Source organism: Euprymna scolopes, chromosome 22 (assembly GCF_053919585.1).
Source record: "Euprymna scolopes isolate OS-2025 chromosome 22, ASM5391958v1, whole genome shotgun sequence".
In the NCBI taxonomy this organism is placed as follows: Eukaryota; Metazoa; Mollusca; class Cephalopoda; order Sepiida; family Sepiolidae; genus Euprymna; species Euprymna scolopes.
The window spans coordinates 9183727-9206914 of NC_136503.1; the positions used below are offsets into that span (position 1 = coordinate 9183727).

At 31.4% G+C, this 23188-nt stretch overlaps 1 protein-coding gene across 22 annotated transcripts in view; it reads right to left on the reverse strand.

Annotated features, from left to right (window-relative positions):
• LOC145243881 (kinesin-like protein KIF13A) overlaps window positions 1–23188 on the reverse strand; it is a 1028209-nt gene that overhangs the window by 566978 nt on the left and 438043 nt on the right. For all 22 annotated transcript variants that reach the window (XM_080106966.1, XM_080106962.1, XM_080106977.1 and 19 more), the window contains one exon: window positions 20323–20410. In XM_080106966.1, the coding sequence (XP_079963092.1) occupies window positions 20323–20410 (88 nt within the window). The remainder of the gene's footprint in view (window positions 1–20322; window positions 20411–23188) is intronic.

A 23188-nucleotide genomic window follows, 5' to 3' on the forward strand; every position in this document is an offset into this window, starting at 1 on the left:
TTCTAACAATATTAGAAAATATTGCTAAAATTTCTAAAAGATTTGGTTTCATTTATTTTTTTGTTTTTTTATAATTTTTACTACTCATTGGAGAATTTATTCTGTTATTAATTTGATTTTCTATGACCACCTTTTCAATTGAAAACTTGACTTAAAATCTTACAATCTGAAATTTTAGAAAAAAATCCTTTTGAAAGAATTTATTCCAAGTCTAAATTTTAACTAATCACAAACACGTTATAAATAATGTCTGTGTGTGTGGGGTGGGGGGGGGGTTACATTATTAAAATACTGACTGAAGAATCGGTTACATCCAGTATCTTTAGTTCTGCAGGTTGATTTTCTAGTGGTTTCATGAAATCAAAAGCATCAATGGAAGATCAAACTAATAGTGTCCATTAAAATAAAAAGACATAAATATGCTCTTGTACAACTAAGTGAGCACTGATTATTTCTCTTATAGCACTAAATCATGAGATATCGTTAATCTACAAAGAATTTTTAATTTCTAAATATTTTTTAGCATAATTTTTCAATATGCCAATTTTTTTAAAACTATAATAAAAGACCAAATTAAATGTGTGTTTCTTACTTGTAATATGAATCAGTTTGGGTTATCCAAATTCGACACTATACTAAGATTCTATTACATTTATCAAAATGATTTATCATCTGGAGTATTCACTCTTCAAAAAAAAATAAAATAAATAAAATAATAAAAAAAAAAAAAAATCACTGATGTAACAAGATTACACCAAAAATATTTCAAAGTAATTAAAATGCTAATGTTTTTATGTAAACTGGAAATAGAGATCACACAACTAAAATTATGAACTTTCAAATGGTTTTGCAGTGATATAGCATGTACAAAATCAACATAATAGTAAAATAATAATTATAATTTTCTTATGAATCGTGGAAAATATCTTTAGTATTTTTATTTCCCTTATTTTGCTATAACTTGTAAAGTAAAAGGTTGTTGTCAACCGTGACATGAACTTCTGTTTATACTTTCATACTATTGAATAACTTGAGTTACAATTTAATCTTGACTCAAATATCATGGGTTGTAATTACCATTAAAAGTTGAGCTGAACTGTTTAGGCTACAAGAGTTTTTGCCGTTAACAGGAGATCAAATCTAATCCTAGAAATTTCCTCTTCATTATTTTTTTAATTGCTTGCTGAAAAAAACAACATCAGTCTGAAATCCTAGTTTATGACATGATGCTTTGTATGTTCCATTTGTGAACCTCTAAACGACCTCCTTCACTCATTTGTTTAGAAAAAGGAAAATTAGGACAAATGAATGAAGTTTGGCAAAAAAAAAAAAAAAAAAAAGGCTGGAATTGGCATCAGTGTGCTATCAGGAATGCCATAGGTTGACAAAGAAACCCAAGTTGAGATTTGTTGACACTTTTTAAAATAATTACCTCCACAAATGATTGAACCCAATCTATATGTCATTGGTTATGTGTTCAGCAGATAACTTTATAACCATCCAAGTCAAAAGCATGTAAAAGTGGATCCCCATTTAATTTGCAACAACAGGTGACTTTCTAACAAAACAATTTGCAAATTCAACCAAACTGATTGATTTGTGACGGGTGTGATTCATATATAATGCTGATAATTGTGTTACACAGTGGTTCAAGGTTCGCGTCCTAGTCATGCAAACAATCTGAATTACTAATATATAAGTTAGGAAAATATATGGAAATTAAATGATATAGAATCTGTTTCATTCCAGTAGGGAATTGCCAGGTTAGAATGCATTCTAGTCTGGCAATTCCCTGAAGAAATGAAACACAGAACATTCTGTAGAGCTTAATTGCTGTACATATTTCTATAATTTACTACCAAGCTTTACTCACATATTGAGTACTGTTGAAGTAAATACAGTAAATCGAGATATATACCATTTCAAACTTAATCATGACATACCAAATGAAATGTAATCTGTTTATATAACAGGCAAAATGTGTATTTGTGTGTGTGCATTTTGTGTATGTCCGGCAAAGGCTTGGGGTGTGTGTGGGGGGAGGGCGTTTGGAGGGGATCACTGTTTCTTAGAACTTTTTATATGCTACCTAGATTATAATATCTCTGATTTACAAAATGGGGTAGTGGTTATCTTTTATATGGGCGACTTTTACACATTATTTTCGCAGTATTTCTTAGTTTCCGTGTGTTTATTTGGCTTTTCCGTATATAAGCAAAACTGAATCCGAACAAAGGCGTGTACTTGGTATTCATGCCATAAGGGCCAGAAAAGCAATCAGCTTTGATCAATGCAGGGGAAACACCTTATATCAGACAATTGCTATTCATTTGGACACTCCAATTTTATGGGGAACTGGTTTTCCCCAATATCTTGCAGCCAAAGTTAAGTCGCATGATGTTTGACCTCGTTAAATTCACACACATGTCACTTAACTTTTCAATCATTAAATTAGAATGCTTTTCACTTCCTGTCCCATCGTGGCTGAGCGGTAGGATGTTAGGTTTTTTCACACTTTCTTTTCCACCTTCGTCTCGAGGTTTCAGATTCAAGCCTACCTGCCTCCCAAAACTTTTTTTCTTTTACACCAACACACACACGGGCAATGCCGGGCACCCCCGCTAGTTTGAAATATAAATGCGAAAGAGTAAATAAACCAATTGACAATCACTGACGCAGATGCTTCTAAAATAAAATGCATATATCCAATCTTTACATTTAAGAGTGAAACTGCTATTTCAAACTTTAATGTGGCGGACAGACAGAACCTCTCAGCAATGAGCAAATATATTAATAATCGTTTATATTTGAAGCTTTTTTTTTTTTTTTTTTTAGCTTTCACATCAGAGCTGAAAATGTTTATTTTAATATTTTTTCTATTAAAAAACAAAACGAAACAAAAAAAAAAACTGCAGTGACTATTCTATTCCCCCTCTCCTCCTCCCCCAAAACAAACATGTAGAGTCAGCTAATAGAAATTGGATATTTTTTCTGGCTTCTTAAGATAGAAATACATTGGTTTTGAAGCTTTACGAAACGGGTGAGAGCAGTGCAAATAAATCTGTTTCATATTTTTTGAATGAAAAAGAAAGTTCATAAACTTAGTACAGATTATATAATCAATAGAGATTAATTACTGCTATCATAAAATCAGTAGATATAAATAGAAGTTTTTGTAAGAGATGTTGTTAGCAAAGTACTCAGAAAAAGTGACAATTTATTTTGCTTTTAAAATAATGTAAAATATTAAATATATCGATGCATCTCTTATCCGGCTATAATATAAATATCACCTATGTTTAAATGTATGTTTGTATGTCGAAAGAGGCGACAGATTTTCATGAGATCAGTACCATTTTGAAGCTCTACCCTTCGGACAACAAATATCGAAAAATTGGCCAAAAACATTAATTCCTTCACCTTCAACTGGGCACTTTTCTACAAGGAAGGGGGGGGTCGCTTTTTTTTGCCAATATTTTTTAAAGTTATCACTTCTTTTTGATTGACTAGCCTTAATTTAAACCTACTACAACTTTTTTTTTTGCTCAACACACACCTCCAAACACCTGAGCAACGCGAGGTACCCAGGCTAGTTAGTTATAAGGCTGGAATCGCATTTTTATGGTTAAATAAACGGTCGATTAAAACGATGCATTGGAAGAATGAATCTCTTCTTGTTTTCAACCTTCGCAGACCATTAAAGAAACGAAACATGCAAACTTGCACCGCTTTTACTTTGGATAGCCAGATTTTGCCCAAAACAATGTTACTACAGTTTTGACAAGTGGAGGAAGATCGAATCCAATTATATAAATTTATTTTGGATATTTCCTAATTGCTTTTGATGGGATTATTTTTTTTATTCAGATACATAAACTGAACCTTAAATAGAGGAGCATTAATAATACTGAATCGATTTCTTTACACGGTATTTTATTAAGTAAAAGTAATAGAAAAATTCATCCATATTCAATAGTTCCTGCCTACAAGTGTTCATTATAGCCACCACCTGTAGTAAAATGCAAGGAGAGACTTCCTCCAAGACATGTATCAGTGTATCATGATTCACAAAGTTGATTCCTGTTATTCAATATTTTTTTTTTAATTACATTTTCACCCCAAACAAGGCACAGTGCCACTTTGAAGTAGGGGGCTACTATTGGGGACATAAGTTGCAGGGGTATTATGAAGAGAGAGGAGTAGTAAGATGTCTGTTCACATTACACTTTAACTTCTGCATGTCAGTACAGTTGGGAAAGCAGAATCCTTGAAGCGAGTTCCAAAGTTTAGCAATTCTAGGGAAGAAACTATTGGATAGAAGGCTTTCTTACACCTAGGGATCTCTCTGAAGGGGTGGGATTTAGCTGCTTGTCAGGTTTGTCGAGGGTGTTCATGTCGAGGGGGTACAAGTGCTTGTAGTTCGTCAGAGTATTCACCATTAAAGTACTTGTAGAACAGGGAGAGGGATGCAACATTTCGACGGTGGGACAGAGGCTGAAGCCTAGATGACAGTTCAGGATCTATCAGGTTGGTGACTCTTTTGAACCCTGTCAAGAAGTGAGAGCGAATGGTGGCTTTATAGAAGTACAGGATACTTTCAGATGTACGTAGTTTTCTAGCATGGTAGAGAGAGCCTACTTTCTTTGCAGCAGCCTTGGCAATGCTCTCAATGTATCTATTCCAGTTCATGTTCCCTGTAAACATTAGGCGGAGGAGTTTAAAGGAAGTATTTTCAGGTAATGTGTTATTGACCATTGCTATTGGTGGTAGAGGCTTCTTGAAATTATTGAAGGAAACAAGTTTAGTCTTGGCAGCATTGAATGTGACCCACCATTCCACTACAGATTGGAGGTCATCCTCTAGTGTTTCTACCATTTCCTTAGATATGTGTTCATTTGTTTTCCCCTCGTGCTTGCTATAGAGAGTGGTGTCATCAGCAAATATACCCATCTCAGATAAATTTTTATCAGGGAGATCGTTTATGAATATCAAGAATAATAAAGGTCCAAGGATAGACCCCTGAGATACTCCCGCATTTATATATTTGTTTAGCTGTATGACCATCGAGGACAACCTGGATTTTTCTCTTAAGAAGGATGTAATTACATTATGTATTCTTCTAGTGATACTATATGATCTAATTTTCCTTAGAAGATCATCATGCCATACCCTGTCAAAAGCCTTAGATATATTTAGGGCTACCGCTCTACCCGCCCCTGTTTTGTCTAGTGAACGATATATAGATTCAGAGATTACAGTTAGGATATCTGCTATGGAACGGGCTTGCCTAAATCTATATCATTTGTTGGTTAGGAGTCAGCTGTAAGGTGATGAACTAGAGCTTGATTAATTAAGGACTTAAATATTTTGGCAAAAAATTATCAAGATTAGTGGTAGAAAAGAAATGTAATCTTGTAAGATACTTACTAATCTTGTAAGTATCTTCACTAAAAAAAATTTTTTTAAACATACAGTGATAGAAGTGTATATTACAAATTAAGCACAAAGAACACCGAATTGAACGAGATGTACTTTTAAAGTTTCAAATGTACACGTCTTCCCAGCAGATGCCAGACAATGGATTCAGGGATCACAAACTAATAGCTAAATCGATTTGGGGTCCTTTCAAATACAGCAGATTCTCACTTCTTGTTCTTCTAGTTGTCCTCAACTTTTTCCTCGACACAGACATTCTGTTGAAACTATTTAAACAACTGTCTGATGTTGCTAGGAGAGATCAAATCAATGTTGAATTGCCTTTGAAAAGGATGCATCTAAAACCAAGCCTTTCTCTTTACATAATCAATGCTCTGATCCCCATCTGGCATTAATTGAAATGAATGGCTCTCGTCTGCCTGCTTCCCACCTGACTACAACCTGGATGTCTTCAAGTCCAACGTAAACAAATTCCTGATGAACCGCCCCCTTAAGTAGGCACTTTATTAAATCTCCACACTAACGTACTGTACTTATAATAACCCTTATCCCTGAGTGGCTTCCAGGCCTTGATAAGTGGTGACCACCCTGTAACAAAAAAAAAAACAAAACAAAAAAAAACAAAAAAAAAAAAACAAAAAAAAATCAAATCTGTTGCCAAGGCCGCTGGAAAAATGGTGGGATCCTTCTATTGATACAGTAGATATCTCACTGCTGATGCAATTCTCTATCTATATAAGAGTCAGGTACAGTCAATGATGGATTACTGTTGCCACATCTGGGCAGGAGCTGCTAGAAAGGACTTATCCTGCCTTGACAGAGTTCAAAATAGACTTCCTAGCCTCGTAGGGGATGTCCTTTTCTCTTCCTTGCAACCTCTTTCTCACAGAAGAGATGTTGCGAGCTTGTCTCTGCTTTATTGTTAATTTCATGGCTAGTGCTCGACTGAGCTCCAATCTATGGCCCCCCTTCCCAAACTTTCACAAGAAACACCCGTCTAGCAGAAAACAATATCAATAATTCCCTCCCCCACTATTAATCTGTACCTAAACCTAAACGTAGATTCCATGAACAAAGCTTCTTTCTTAGAACTGTACGCATGTGAAACTTTCGTTTGCCTGCTTTCCAGCCGATTCCATTACTAACCATTACTATATTGTCCAATTGATTACTGTACACTCTTCAACCCTTATACACGAGTGGCTTTTGGGCCTTGATAAGTGGTGATGCCTATGAACCTCTCATTCCGAGAGTAAACAAACAACTGAACACTGCCAGAAGAAACTATGTGACGACATTAGTAAGCATTCAAAACTTAGAACACTCCGACATGGGCCTTACTGGAAATTATCAAGTGTTTAAAGAAAATATCAGAAAAAAAAATTTAAATTACAAATGTTTTTAAATGTTGAAATAATTTGTGCATTTCATAAAATTTATAAATCAATCCGTTTTAACATTACTTGTCGAATGAATGTTAGTTGAATCCTCTTAGGAAAAAAATTTACTCAAATGAATTAAGTTTTATTATGAATTCAAAATTAGGTCAACCGAAAGAAAATATTTCCTCAGTGTTCTGAATAATGAAAACATGATAATTTAAAGTTTTCTTCAGATGGTAATATCTTAACTAAAAACAGGAAATTCTGAGGAAAGTCTGTATCATAAAAACATTTTAAAAGTGAATGTATCTAGTCGTCAAAGATAAATTATGACTTTACCCATTTTAAAATGAATTGTTCCAAATTCCAATTCTGTCCTCCAATGAACTTAATCAGTTTAAAAAACCTACTCTTTGTACTTTATTTTAACATAATTTTAGTACAATTTTAACTGTTATAGTTTAAAATCGATTTAAAAAGTGGCATTCATTATATTTAAAGAATAGTTAAATATTTTTATGGTAAGAAAGGAACTATTATTTAAAAAGATCTAAATTGTTACAATTTTCAAGAAATAAAAAAGAAAAGATTTGTATTATTTAAATATTAAGTTGATAATGGCTATGATTTTCATGGAAGAAGAAAAAGAATTTTTCTTAATATTGTTAAACGTTACATTATGTCAAAGAAATATTTCCATTAACAGTAAATCATACAGATGAAAGAAATCGTAGAATTTCCTTATAGTTCTGCTAATACAGAATTATTGCGGCGAAAGACAATTAGAAAGATGAACGTTTCCGGTCAACATCGATCATGTATAAAATCTATAAAATATTTTGCCCTTTTTATCTCAAAATTCTAATAGAATAATGAAGCCGCAAAATTCTAATAGAATAATGAAGCCGCAGATGTAGAGTTTCTTAATTGAAGCATTGCATTTAGAACCAGATGCATTTCTAGTAACATGCTGGTTTGATCATTAATTCATCTTTACTTCAGTGAGCCTTTGTTAAACATTTTCAAGTCAAAAGGTTCAAGATGGGTGGGGGTTAGGGTTAAATCAGAATTTGCAATTGTTTTATTTTTTTGTTGTCTAATCTTCTTTCAAATATGTTGAATATAAAATGCCTGATTATTCAAGAATTACAGCATGTCAACTGATGTTTGATTATTTTATGTTGAATCCATACATGTATCCATTTGCATTGTATAAGATTGATTTTTTTGCATTAGAAGCTAGGTAGTTTATATCGATCAAAATGCTGTGAAAATAACACTAAAAATGAGAATGGTAGTTTGAATAATTCAAATTATAAAAATTATCAATCCTCAGTTCAAAATTTTAAAAACAAATTTGAACACATTCAGAATACTGAAATTTTATTTCCTATCAATGTCAAATTATCTCTTCCCACATTTTAATACTGTTTATCAGATTGAAAACCTTGCTTAATCAAGGTAATTCACATTTTATAGAAAACTAGCGGGGGTACCCGGCGTTGCCCGGGTGTTTGTAGGTGTGTGTGGTGTTAAATAAAAAAGAAACCGATGGGTGGGAGGGGGGGGGGGGTCAAACCCGAAGCTCTGAGGCGAAGTTTGAAAATAAAATCGCCCAGCCAGAATGAGTCAGTGAAAGATGTTTGAATTTATTTAAGTAAGAACCAAATTGACAGGTGCGCGCCTGGAAGTCGTTGAGCGTTACGACGACGTAGATTTGTTTGTTAATCAAAATATCAAAAAAAAAAAAAAACTTACGTAAGGCAAACGAACGATGAAAACAGAAAAACGAACACGTGAAAAATGGCTTAAATAAGCCTGTTTCGATATTAAAATTTAAAAAATCGGTGGGTAGCCGGGTGTTTTTGGGTGTGTGGTCGGGGGGTGGATAAGCGAAGTAAAAAAAAAAAAAACCAGAAAAACGAACGTTACGTGAAAAATGGCTTAAATAACACCGGTTCAATATTTAAATTTAAAAAATCGAAAAAAAAAAAAAAAAAAAGACATCTCACACCACGATTCGAACCCAAAACGTTTAGATAATGAACCAACGCGCTAATCAACTGAGCTAACGCAACGCACATGAAATTTGTTCAGTTTTTCAACTATTTAAAATAAGTCAGGTCATGACGTCATCTGGCGCATATGTAGAACCGCTCGTCGTCACGAGAAGACCGTTTTTGACTTTATATATAAAATGCTCAATATTTTTTCAGAAAGAGCTTTATGACAATCATATATTTTGCTTATCTCAACACTTTATTTAAGTACCATGAATGTTTTAGTAGTATATCTTAGAAATACAAATTTGAATATAAAATCGATCAAACATCTTTAATTTTGTTTTTTTTCTTTTCTTTTTCAACTGCATCGGTTTTTTTTTTTTTCTTTTACCAATTTCTTTTTTAAATAGGATTTTGAAAGATTTAATTATTGCATTCTTTGTCATCAAAATATTTATTTTACCAAACTCAGAAAAGTAAAATCAGTTTGTCTTTATCAGCCTAGCATATTTACATTATAAGAAGCCAGGTTGAGAGAGAGAGAGAGAGAGAGAGAGAGAGAGAGAGAGAGAGAGAGAGAGAGAGAGGTTTTTTTTTTGACAAATAGGGAATTGGCTATTGACCCCCTCATAAGGACTGCCGTATTTAACAGTTGAATAGATTCTGAGAATGTCACATGGGCTGAAATCTTAATTTGTGGATGTAAGCCAAAAGAACCCCACCCACCTCCGACACACCACCTAATATCATTATGCACATGCACGAGGAGATGCATAAACATCAACTATGCAATTATGTAAGAATGAAAGTGACATAGTGCGAGCACTCATGCACATCAAGAGATGAAGTTTACATCTAAATGGAATCAGATTAAGCTTCTTGGCTTCCTAATCTCAATTCTGCTACTCATTTATCAAACCAAGCTTAAATAAGATAATACGGTGAGCAACAATAACATCACTTGGTTCTTTTGTTGTTATATGTTTATTGATGTTGCACTTGTAAAGCAAATTCTAACCATGGCTTTTTATAGTTAATGCTTTACGTTTTTTTTCTTCATGATTTGGACAGAATAGAGAAACCATGTACACCGCATCGCTATAATATCTATGGATGTTTTAAGGAAGCTGATTTCTGAACATTTGATCTCTTTACACGGTGACATGAGATTATCTGCTTACTCATTGGAGCTTTTCCAACAGGATTATTTTCTCTGGAACTACATGAGGACCTCATTTTGAGGACATTATCTTGCAAATCAAAATATATTTAACTTCATTTTAATTTAGTCTTATCAGCCTAGTAAATGCGAGAGGTTATAACACTACACTTTGTATTTACTGTACAGCAAGAAACTCTTATTTTTTAGCAAGGGAGAGGGTGTATTCATATATTTATGCTGTATGAAAGAAAAATACCTTACTTGATTTCTTTTTGCATCTCAAACAAACACATTAAATTGATGAATTAGATATGTATATTTGTAGATATGTAATTTTGTATCTTTACAAAAGGCTCTGTCGCTGGTTCGGCAGTCATGCTTCAGCTCGTAAGGAAAGTCTTGTATAATGTCAAGTTTTATTAAGATATAAATATACCAATATACCTTAAATGGCATGTTCCACCCAAAAGATTCAATGCGCTTAGAGTGAACAATTTTATGGGTACAGGAGTCAAAAACTATTCTATTTTTTACATTAAAAAAGATTTGTACGTATTGAACTCTGTGAATGATATATATATATATATATATATATATATATATATTTCATTCAATAAGACTCTGGCATGACATGATTTATATAAAGTAATAACCTTCAAATGGAAGGTCAAAATGATTGTAATCAAAGTATTATTTCATAAGTTACAGTTATTTAATGTTACAAACTTTCTAAACAATGAAAAACCTCATTTTGGATGATCAGTTGCATGAGATCGCAAAGGAGTTTAAGATATCAAAAAGCAGCATGTTCACCATATTGTACATTTGTCAAAGAAAAAGTTGTGAGTGCCTCATTTGTTCAGTCTATCAAGAACAAAATCGTTTGCAACAAAAAGTTTTTGCGGCAATATGTGACACGATGGATAAAACATGGATGGACCACTTCGCTTTGGATTAACATTGACAGTCAGCTGACTGAATAGCAGCATGTGAAAACTGTTAAAAAAAGCCAAAGTTGCAAACATCAGCAGGCAAGGATTTGGTCTCCATGTTTTGGGATGTGCAAAATACTTTGTTTTTTTGAGAAAGGAAGAACAGTCGGGTTAGGGTTAATAGTGAATATTATATAGCATTCTTGGGTTCAAAGGAAGAAATTGGTTCGAAGGAATTGGTTCAAAGGAAGAAATCGCAAAGAAAACAAAAAAAGCCACAAATGAAGAAAAAATGTGTTCTTTTATAAAGACAGTGCAAAATATAAGAAGTTAATCATAACACTGGCAAAGCTACATGGATTGCACTTCAAATTGCTTCTACACCAACCCCATTCTCCAGATATGTCTTCCAGCAATTACTGACCGTTTGTAAACCCCAAAAGAATGCTTCAGGAGAAAAAAATTTGGCTTCAATTAAGAAATGATATCAGAAACTGGGGTGTATTTTGAGATAGAAGACACATTTTTCTACAAAAATGTATTGAATTGTTTTTTTTATATATATATATATATATATATATATTAGGAGGTATATTTGGTAAAAAACAGGAAAGAAGTGCTTAATACGTTAGTAGAGCTAAACCTGTTTTTATTATTTCAACCTCAGATATGTTTGCTTAAATCATTACAAGTTGTTTCAATCGACAGGACAATAAAATTATCCTGCCGATCTCATTAGACCATCTAACCAATATATATATATGTAAGTGACTGTGTGTGTGGAACGGTCTCTACCAGACTGTCAATTTTTAGTCTACAGACATGAAACTTGATATATAGGGGATTGAGACCTACGAAACAAATTCAATTTGGTTTTTTAGCTTGTAAAAATAGCTGTTAAGAGATAAAAATTTAAAAAATTATAACTTGGCAGGCATACGTTGACTTAATGCATATCTTCTATACACGCACAAAATATACATTCAGATGTTTAACTTTGTTAATTTTTAAAGTATCGATATCCATGTGACCTTAGGTTATATTGTAGCGAATTCCACTGGAGAGCTACATGTTTTGGTTAACTGATGGTACCCAAATCAGATATTTTTTTAAACTTTTGAAATCACTACTACATATTGGGTACAATATAATAATATAGAATCAACTCTATAGTAATATGAAATCTGCATAAATTAAAATAGCATTAAAGCATATTTTATGACCAGGCAATGCCAGGCAGCCTACAAGTGTGTGCGTGTGTGTGTGTGTACACACACACAACGGTTGTAAAATGTATTGATATTTTTCAATATAGTGTCTTTCAAAACTATACAAGATACATTATGCCCATACTCGATACCAATGTGGTAGAGAGAGACAGGAGTGGTAGATTTTTTTTTTTTTTTTTTTACACAGTGATCACCACTTATCAAGGCCCGGAAGCCACTCAGGGATAAGGGTTATTGCAAGTACATTACGTTAGTGAGGAGATTTGCTGAAATGTTTACTTAAGGGGGCGGTTCATTAGGAATTTGTTAACATTGGACTTGAAGACATCCAAGTTGTAGTCCGGAGGGAAGCAGGCAGACGGAACAGAGTTCCACAGGCGTGCAGTTCTAACAAAGAAGCTTTGTTCATGGAATCTGCGTTTTGATTTAGGCACAGATATAGAGTGGGGGAAATTTTTCACAGTGGATTCAGCTAGACGGGTGTTTTTCGTGAAAGATTGGCGAGGGGGGACCAGAGATTGGAGTTCAGACGAGATATGGCATAAAACAAAGAGACAGTGAGCATGGAAGAAAAATGATAAAAATTTAGAGATGAGTGACTTAGTTAATTGCAATTTGATACTAATTAGAACAATAAAAATAGTCTTTTTGAAACAATCTTTGTCAACCAAGGGAAGAGTCTATCAAGCATGTGTACATGTATGGAATGAAAGCTAGACAGTGATGATTGAAGACATACGTTACATGGAGAGCAAGGATTTTTTTTTTTTTTTTTTTTACATGGAGGTCACCACTTATCAAGGCCCGGAGGCCACTCAAGGATAAGGGTTATTGTGTGTACAGTAATCAATAGGATAGTATCATAGTAATCGTTAGTATTGGAGATTTGATAAAGTATCTTAAGGGGGGGGGCGGTTCATCAGGAATTTGTTTATGTTGAACTTGAAGACATCCAAGTTGTAGTCAGGTGGGAAGCAGGCAAACGGAAGAGAGTTCCACAGGCATGCACTTCTTAGAAAGAAGCTTTGTTCATAGAATCTACATTTTGATTTAGGCACAGATAAAAAGTGGGGAAAATTACTGACAGTGGTTTCAGCTAGACGGGTGTTTTTCATGAAAGATTGGCGAGGGGGGGGACCAGAGATTGGAGCTCAGATGAGCACTTCCCATGGAAATAACGATGAAACAAAGACAGGCAACGTATCTTCTGTGGGAGAGAGGTTGTAGGGAAGAGAAAAGGGCATCCCCCACTAGGTTACAAAGTCTATTTTGTACTCTGTCAAGGCAGGTTAGGCTGTTTTTAGCAGCTCCTGCCCAGATATGGCAGCAGTACTCCATCCTTGGACATGCTTGGCTTTTATATATGAAACTGGTATGATGTATGTGTAATTTGAGTCTTAGATGGGCTTAAATCTGATAAGGAAGATTAAATCTGGACAGTATAAGGTGATAAGTGCAGACTAGGAGACTTTGATGGTATGGCCACTTTGAAAGAACAAAATTTCTTAGGTTAGTAGATGTAGAACAGTTGAGGGAGAAGATTCAATTCACAGAGGAAAGTCAAAGAAAACATGGGAGAAAGTGATAAAAATGGACCCGACGGAAAGAGGGATGAATAAAAACTTGGCCAGAGATAGGTTAGTTTGGAAGTCAATTTCTTAGAGCCGTCTAATGCATGCTAGTATGTAACACTAAATGGAATACAATGATGATGAAGCAATCGCAAAAGCGAGGAATATTTTAGCATGTGTTTTGTGTGATTAAAATATATAGGAGACAAATCATGATTAGGTCAACTTTAATATAATAATGGATTATTATATATATATATATATAATAATGGATTATTATACAAATATATATATATAATATAATAATGGATTATACAGATTGAAGAAAACTTGGGGGGGGGGGTCAATTGTATCACAAAAAAAAAAAAATATTTTAAAAAATACTTCAAAGTTGAAATGGGCTTTTTCTCCTTTTTTTTTTTTTTTTTTTTTTTTTTTTTTACATAAATCGCTCCAGACAAGAACCTGAAGCCATTTTATGTAAAGAGCTAAAATAATAAAAAAATAGCACTTCAATGACAAAAACTTGCCAATGATAAGTATTAGATAGAAGATATCCTGACTCAGAAAACAAATTTTCCCCTCTTTGTCAGAAACATTGCTCATGGAATGTGAGGACTAAAGAACAGAATAAGGAAGCGAAAGTTATGCGGATATCGAAAGTAAACCCTAGACCCACTTTCTACTCTTTTTGTATCGAGTTAGTAAGAAACTCTTGAGACTAACTAGAAACAAATGTCTGATCATATTTTCTCCATTCTTCTTCTTTGCATCTTCATAATTTTCCATCTACTCCTTATTTAAGCCGAAAAGCTGTTGTGTTTCTCTAATCGATCCGTTTTGAAAATATGTTATTGATTACAATAAGATTTATTGACTAAGATAAGAGATGTCCAAAAGACTTGACAAATAAACATATTTTCATGTTTGGAAAACAGCCGAGATGAGAAATCAGAAGAAAATTTTGAAGACTTCCAATAAAGACAATTCAAGCAACAATATTGAAACAATTGCTTTTAAAGATATTTGTGCAGACTACAAGCAAAATCAATATTAGCTTCGGGGGAGGGAAGCAGGGTTATTTCCCAAATTCAGGCAGATATGATTTCCCTTCAGCCAACAGACCTTCCAGCATTAAATATTTAGATAAGCAATAGTAGATTTGTTTCTCAATTGTTAGTCATGGTTACTCTCATGAATTCTTTTTGCTTTTTTGCTTCATAATGTAATGTCTCCAGGGCAATTAAAAGCTGAAATAACACATTCATAAAATGACTTATAAGTGTGTGTATATCTATATAAGTGAAAATGTATGCGTGTGTACACAATTCTCAACTTATATACTCAACAAATTTTTGATCTACAGACTTGAAATTTGGTATATAGGGTATTCAGTCACGTGGAAAACTTTAATCAGTTTTCATCTGGAAAAAAGGGCTGCTAAGGGGGTAAAAACTGAAAAATGGGTACATGGAGGTCCTCAAATTTTTATCTGTTTGTTAACTGTTTCACAAATGTGCATGCGTGAATAGTTCTCATGAAAAGATTCCTTATGTTATGAATAAGTAGGTTTGAAAACACATTTTAAAAATTGTGTCAAGCCAGTCTAATGGTTATCGTACTTGTCTTTAGATTTTGATTTCAATTGCAGCCAGAGTATATATATATATATATTTTACTTACAAGATTAGAACTGTTTAGAAAAATAGTATGCACATGTCTCAGTTTCTGATATGAATAAAAATATAATCGTTTTGTGTATTTTATGACTGAGCAATACCGAGCAGCCTGCTAATATATATATATATAATCTTGTACAATAACATTTAAAAACTAAAAGAATTAAGACTTGTGTATTAGTTTTTATCATTTTTATTTATTTATCTTACTCGCTAGACTAGTTTTTATTTTTGGTCAATTTCAAAGTTTCATCATCATATTCTCTTTGTAATCATTTTGAATGAAAAAAACCAAAAAACTTTTGATTTTATCAATTTCTTCAGTGTTCAAATATAAATAAACAAGTTTAGAATAAATGTTAAACTTAATCCTATATGTCAAAGGTCACATAGCTGCTAAACAAAGTGTGTAGTCTTTTTACAAATCTTTATTTTCAACATTAAATAAGGAAAAAGAAAGCTAAAATTAAAAAAAAAAACAAAAAAACATCAGTTTTGAAAAACTAGATTGCAAAAATTCCTGACTCCCAATCTGTGAAGTAAAAAGTCAGTTGAAAAAAAAAAAAAAATCTAACCTCAACTCTGGAGGCAGTTTTATAATACCCGAAACTTCAAACAACTGCCAACAGAGCATGTGCAGAAGGGATCGAAGAGCACAATCATGATTTCGGAAATTCTCAAGTGATAATGAAGTTTCTTGAAGATGAAGGTAGACTTTACAATTAATGTTTGAAGGTAATTGTTGAACAAAATCCAAGTCATAGTAAAAGAAGTGTTTCGGGCACAAGATCAGTATTCCAACAATGTTCGATTATCTAAAGCAAGTTTTAAAAAGCTTGACACATGCGTACCAGTGTACCACATAATGTACATGAATAAATGTTGGTTTCTAAAATCGGTTATTTTTTTTGAACAACCCCAAATATTATTATATATATATATATATATATATATATATATATATATATAATTTAAAGGAGATTAGACTATTAGTCTAAAGAGCTAAGTGTATTTTAATGTAACAGTGAAATTACTAGTTTAATTAAAATAAAGGAAATGCTCGTTGTAATTTAGATATATAATAAGCTCGATAGTTAAATGTCCTAGAGCTAATTCAATATTAAGTAATGTGATTTACAATTTAAAAATTAAAAAAAAAATTTTTTAATTTAAAAATCAAATTTTAATTAAATTAAAAATCAGTTTCATAAGAAGGAACAACAACAAAGTCAATTATCTGTACGATCGTTTCGGAAATCCGTGCTTTTTATTTGTGGTATACATGAAGTTATGTAGAACAATTATATATAGTTTTTTTGGTAAGCACGGTCTCCTCATCAGCAAATTTAGGAGGATTTTTATTGAATTTAAAAGACACCATAAATAAACCTAGCATTAAAAGTAAGGCAGATGAATCTGAAAAAATTGAAATAAAAGGTTTGGATTTAAAATTTATAAGAAAATTAATATAGGTTAGAGATAGAAATGAGTAGAAAAAATATATATTTTTGAATTTACATAATAAATTTGATTTAAAAATATATAGAGATAGTTACCTTTTAGTTTTTCTTTTTTTGAAATCAGGAACTGTGTTTAAAGTAGTCATTTAGATGTTTGCTATAGCTTTTTATTTTATTGAATGATGAATTTTAAAAGGGCGATGCTCGTGCAGTAAATTGTTTCCGTTAGCGTAGTTTGATTTAAAGACGCTACAGTTAATATATATAGAGAGAATATTTATTTTGCAAGTTTTTAAGGGGAGATAATTGTCATGTGTTACTGACTTAATTTAATAAATTATTTTACGGGTCTAAGGGAGGTAATTGGTCTAACTTTATTTAAAAAAAAAAAAAAATTGTAATCTATTTTTACTAATGAGTAATTTTTAATGATTTAAGGTGGTTTATATTTATTAAATTTAAACCAACGTTTATGATTACATGTCAGAAGCTCGTGTCTTGAATTTAATAGTTTGGTTGTACTTCTTATATCTTCATATTTTAAAATATTTAGGGTTTCTTTTGTACATAGTGCACAAAATTTATCTCCTGGTTTATATGATTTGCAAGTCTCAATTATTTGCCATTTTAAGTTGAAAGAAATATTGCTATTTTTTAGTTGCCAAATATAGTTGGATAGAGTAGTTTGGTTTGATAGAGAGTTATTTTTAAAAGAATGTTTGTGCGTTGAAATTCTATGTTTTATTAGGCCAGATGTGGAACCAATATATATTACCTCTTGATTATTGTGATTATTTTTCGTTAGGTCTATTGTTGGATTATTATGTGGTGGGTTGATTAGTAATTGATCGGTAGATTGATTTAAGTTGGTGTTATTATTTAATCTGGTAGTTGAGTTATGGCTGTTAATAGGTTCTTGTAGATTTGGAGTTTTTGATACTGTGCAGCTATAGATAACATTTTTAATTTTACATGAGCTTTTTCTTATAAATTTTAAATCCAAACCTTTTATTTCAATTTTTTCAGATTCATCTGCCTTACTTTTAATGCTAGGTTTATTTATGGTGTCTTTTAAATTCAATAGAAATCCTCCTAAATTTGCTGATGAGGAGACCGTGCTTACCAAAAAAACTATATATAATTGTTCTACATAACTTCATGTATACCACAAATAAAAAGCACGGATTTCCGAAACGATCGTACAGATAATTGACTTTGTTGTTGTTCCTTCTTATGAAACTGATTTTTAATTTAATTAAAATTTGATTTTTAAATTTAAAAATTTTTTTTAAATTTTTAAATTGTAAATCACATTACTTAATATATATATATATATATATATATATATATATATATATACACACACCCATTCAAAATGTGAAAAATCTGTATGCCATACCCTCTATAAAAAAAGCATCAGTCTTTTGTTATTTAACACTAGTAGGGAAAACTGACGTTGTTTGTGACTTGGAAAACTATGCCTTTTATTACGGTCATAATTCCACATAACTTTTTGTGCAATTCTCTTCATTTTGTTCTTCAATTTAGTCAGAAGAAACTAAAATTTTGAACAACTCTCTGAATTAGTGTCTTATACATATGGTTTCAATTTCATTAAAATAAAATCGGATATATTTGAAGTTATAATAGGTCTACCTTAGGCAGAGATTCATACAGACATATAGAGATCTTCAACCACTTCCATCCTCTTCCTCCACAAGTTTTATTCATACGATTTAAATTTCAAAGTTTCAAGAGTGCCTCATATTCCCTTGGATGTGCATTTGTGTGGGAGAAGAAACTTTAGAGAATAGAGACCATTCTCTTTTTGAAATTTTTTTTTAATATATATAAACTTTTAGTTTTTATGTAGACTCTCTAACCTTTTTTATTGGTAATATATATATATATATATATATATACGCACACACACACATATATATATATATATATATATATATATATATATATATAAAACCAATATGCTTTTCCAAGTGAATAATTTATCATAGCAAAGAACAACGTTTGTATTCTTTTCTGAAGATAAATGTTCATTATTTATTAAAAATGCATTTTAAGCAAAATGTGTTACGGCAAAAAAAAAAAAAAAAAGAAAGAAAAGGAAACAAAAGTTTACATATTTATCCATGGCCTTTAGTTATTTTCACATGAGATCTTTTTAATATTTATCTGCCTTTATGACGAATGCTATTATGCTGGGTCAACTCATGAATGTTGAAAATTATTTCATGCTCTAAATGGGTTCACCAAGTAAATATTACTGTGAGGCTTTTTTTTTTTTTTTTTTTTTTTTGAAGCGGGGGGGGGGGGGACAGTTGTAAGACATGAAGGGTTCACGTTGTGCAGAATATTCCAATCAAATCATCAGCCTATTTTCACCTCGCATAATTCTCACGGACATCAAAACTCTCCAGAGAATGTATTCAACTGTGTGGATTGGTTGAAGCACTTTAAACAATTTGAGAAGAATTACCAAAAATTATTTACTAAACATGAAGTGAACGAAACCCCGAATAAAAATCAAAGTGAAAAAAATGATATGCCAAAATAAAGGGGAAAAAAATAACTGCTAAAGAAATTTTAAAACAAGCTTTGTTTGATAAGTTTTCAATATTAATCTTTAAGTGAATCATTAAACGAATAATAAAATGCTTTTACTTTTTAAGATTATTTTATATTTTATGACGTAATCTATTTGTTTATTACGGACAGAAGAAGAAACAGAAAAAAAAAAAAAAGATTAACTTCATTGCTCAGTTTGGGAACAAATAAACCAAACATTTGTTACTGTTTATCTTTATCAAAAGTTTATAATTGAATGGTAACGATTTGATTATCTGATAATAATCATAGCATTGTTTGATTTAAATTGGAGAAACATAGAAGTTACGGCAAAAAAATTTAATGGAAAAGATTGTCACATACAGAGAGTTTTAAACCACTGACAATCTAGTCATAAAGAACTGTCAAGTTAAAGAATTGATCCAATGGCTGTTTATTTTGCCAGGTGCTGCATCATCAAGTGAAAAACTTGACACGGATATAAAATATAGAGTAGGTTCATTCTGTTAGGTAACAATAATAGCAGTCCATGTAGAGTAGAAAAAAACTGGCAAATGAGTTGACAATCTGTTAAGAGTTCATATTCCAACTTGCAGCTTCAGTTGACTCTGACCAGTTTCGCTCTCCTTAATATACGTGAACCAACCATAGTTACGTGTTCGAGCCACATCTCAACAGTATGTGATCAAGAGGGTCAGTTATTGGATTTAATGTACTATTGAGCACCGGACCATGAGTAATAGAAACAATCGTCCCCTCTCCTATCCCCCATCATCTTACAAATATTCAGCAGTGTATCCATCGTTTCAGGTTAAAAGAATGGATATTTGTTTTAATATTTTCTTTTTTTAAATCCACATAGGAAAATAAGAGAAATAAACTTACCTCAAATGATGATACTACTAACGTTGATAGTCCATCAACATAAGGGCCCAAAATGTTATGCTCCCGAACACGCAAGTTTTGCTTGCCTCTGGAAAAAGGAAAATAAAATAATTTGAACTTTTTTTTTTTTTTTTTTAATTCATATAAATCAGTAGATTGCAAAATAATAAAAATTAAAAAAAAAAAAAAAATGAAAAAGAATGAATATTAGAAATCCATCCTTAGTGCTTTTTCTTTCTTTCTTTTTTTTTTTCTAGTATCTGCATGCATTTAGCTTGCATGATCAAAAATAAATAAATTACAAATTTAAAATGCACAGGTTAATTTTTATTAGTTCATAGAAAAGAATTAAAAATATAACTTTGGGAGATTAATTTATTTGTTCTAAAAACAACTGCATTTCAGAAGACGTGGCAATAGTCAAGATTATCTACTCTTTGATTTCCGGTTTCTGCTATCGATTTTGCTAGATAATTAAATATGGTTAAGCAAACAATAAAACCATTTTTAACATAAGGAAATTAATCATAAGTGGCCCTTATTATTCACTCTACGGTTCTCATCTTCATTATATTCACAACGTTTCAGCTAACGTAACCCTTCGCCTTCTTCAGGTGCATCTTTTCAAGCTTGGAAATCTTTAAATTCTGAAACCTATACAGACTTTTGAACTGAGTCATTTATTTCATCCACGGGGTAGATTATTCTCATCCTATAATTTATAATTTGATAGAAATCTTAATTTATGTAATTCTTAGTCATCACTGGTTGTAACAAAGACTGAACTTTCAACCTCCAAAAGATTACTTGTTAAACTTAATTGTTAACCATTTTTTAACCGTTACAGGGATAATTTTAGTGTGAAATTTGAAAGCCTAAACCTAATCCTATCTAAGATTTTTAATATTATTTATTACTATACAATTACTATTATTTTTTTATGTATTGGCTGAAAAGTTGTGAATTACAAAGATGAGAATAGTAGTCAAAATAATACAAATGATTAATTCTTACCTGAAACGTTCCGAATCATTATTTTGTTAGGTTTTCTCCAATATACAAAAAGTTTAAGGCTGTTTCTATCAAACATTCAAAATATGTTTAACTTGATGATCACAAAGTAAAAAAAAGTTTTCGATGCCATCAATGGAAATGAAGAATTGATAGAAACAAGAGGAGGAAAAAACGTGAAATAGAGAAAGAGAGATCGAACATGTTGGTTAATCCTCTTAACTATTCAAGAGTTATGTCCTCTTCAATAATTAGTAATTTCAATAAAATGCTTTATCATCGCAGATGAAGAAACTATTACTAATTTTAGGAGGTACAGATTTGTATAAGAATGGTGGAGCCTCATTGTGAACCGATCGTATTTTAAACTATAGTAGCACAAAATATTTAACTATATTAAACATTTTCATACACAAAGCATTGAAAATAACATTCAAGAAGCATCTTAAATAATGTGCATTTTGTGTTTCTAATTTAATAGCAAAGTAAACTACATAGTGGCATAATATGATTGCATAATGTACTAAGCAAAATAAAAAAATAAAAAAATTTAATTAAAAAAAAAAAATCAGAAAAATTACAGGAACTACTTGTTTGAGTTTAGGAACACAATAGTAAACGAAGCCCCCCCCCCTCCAAAAAACAAAAACTGTAAAGAATGGGTTTCTAAAGAATATTTTTATTTAGAAACCCATTTTTTGTTGATTATTCTGTATTTTTTTACTCTTGTTTGTTATAACAATGATTTCAAGTGTTTTCAACTATTAGAGTATCCAATCCCCGAAATGGACCTATTTAAAGAAAAAAAAAAAAATTTTTTTTCATGCCAAGCTAATCGTAAAAAAGCATCAAATAAACCTATAAGAAAATAGTTCCTTAAAAACAAAGATTTTTCCAAAAATTTCAATATAAAATAATAAAAAAATTAAAACAAAAACATTAAAAGATTGTCACAGATTCTCCAAAAATAAATCTTTCATTCATATTCCCTACACAAAAAATAAGCCATATCTCTTTATCTTTACATGAAAAAATTTCCTTTCTCACTTCCGGTTGCAAAATAAATATTAAAATAGAGTTAATGAACTCAGTTGTTTAGAAAATATTTTCGTTAGTTTTACGGACAATAAAGAAAAGTAGGCAAGGTATTGTCTTTATTAAATATTGCACCAAATGACCTGCATTTCTTTAATTGAGATGGTTGTAAAAATATGAATTGAATTAAAGAGAGGGGGGGGTATATTTAAAAAAAATTGGACTTCAATAATAAAAAAAGTAAAATTACAGTAAAAAATGCTTCCAAGATTATGGATCAAGGCTTTCTAGGCAAAAGCTAACATAAAAAAAAACGTTAAATTTTCTTTGATAAAAAAATATTTGTAAAATCCATCGTATCTCTTTATAAACTGAAATTACAAAAACATTTCGATAGGGAAAAAATTGCCAACAGATTTTTCCTTTTATATAAAAATGGTAAAACAGAAATTATTTATGCTAAAGAGGAGACAAAATAGGAAAAGATGTAAAAATAACTCTCATTTCCAACAGACAGAAATGATACAGCTTTCTGATTCCAAATAGACGGTAAAGACAAAAAAACTCTCTGGTTCCAGAGATGCAAATTCTAGATAAATTCACCCAGAATTTGTTTATTTCATCATCTTGTACTTGAATTCCATTGAGAAAGCTGCTGCAATTATTTTAGTTTTTTTTTTTTTTTTTTTTTTTTTTCAATATTTCTTTTTAATTTCTGCTCAAAGTCGGACGATTTTATTAAAAAAACAACATTTTTCTCGTTTCACTTATATACAGGAAACTGAATCATTTTTTTTTTTCTCTTCAAAGCTAAAATTCT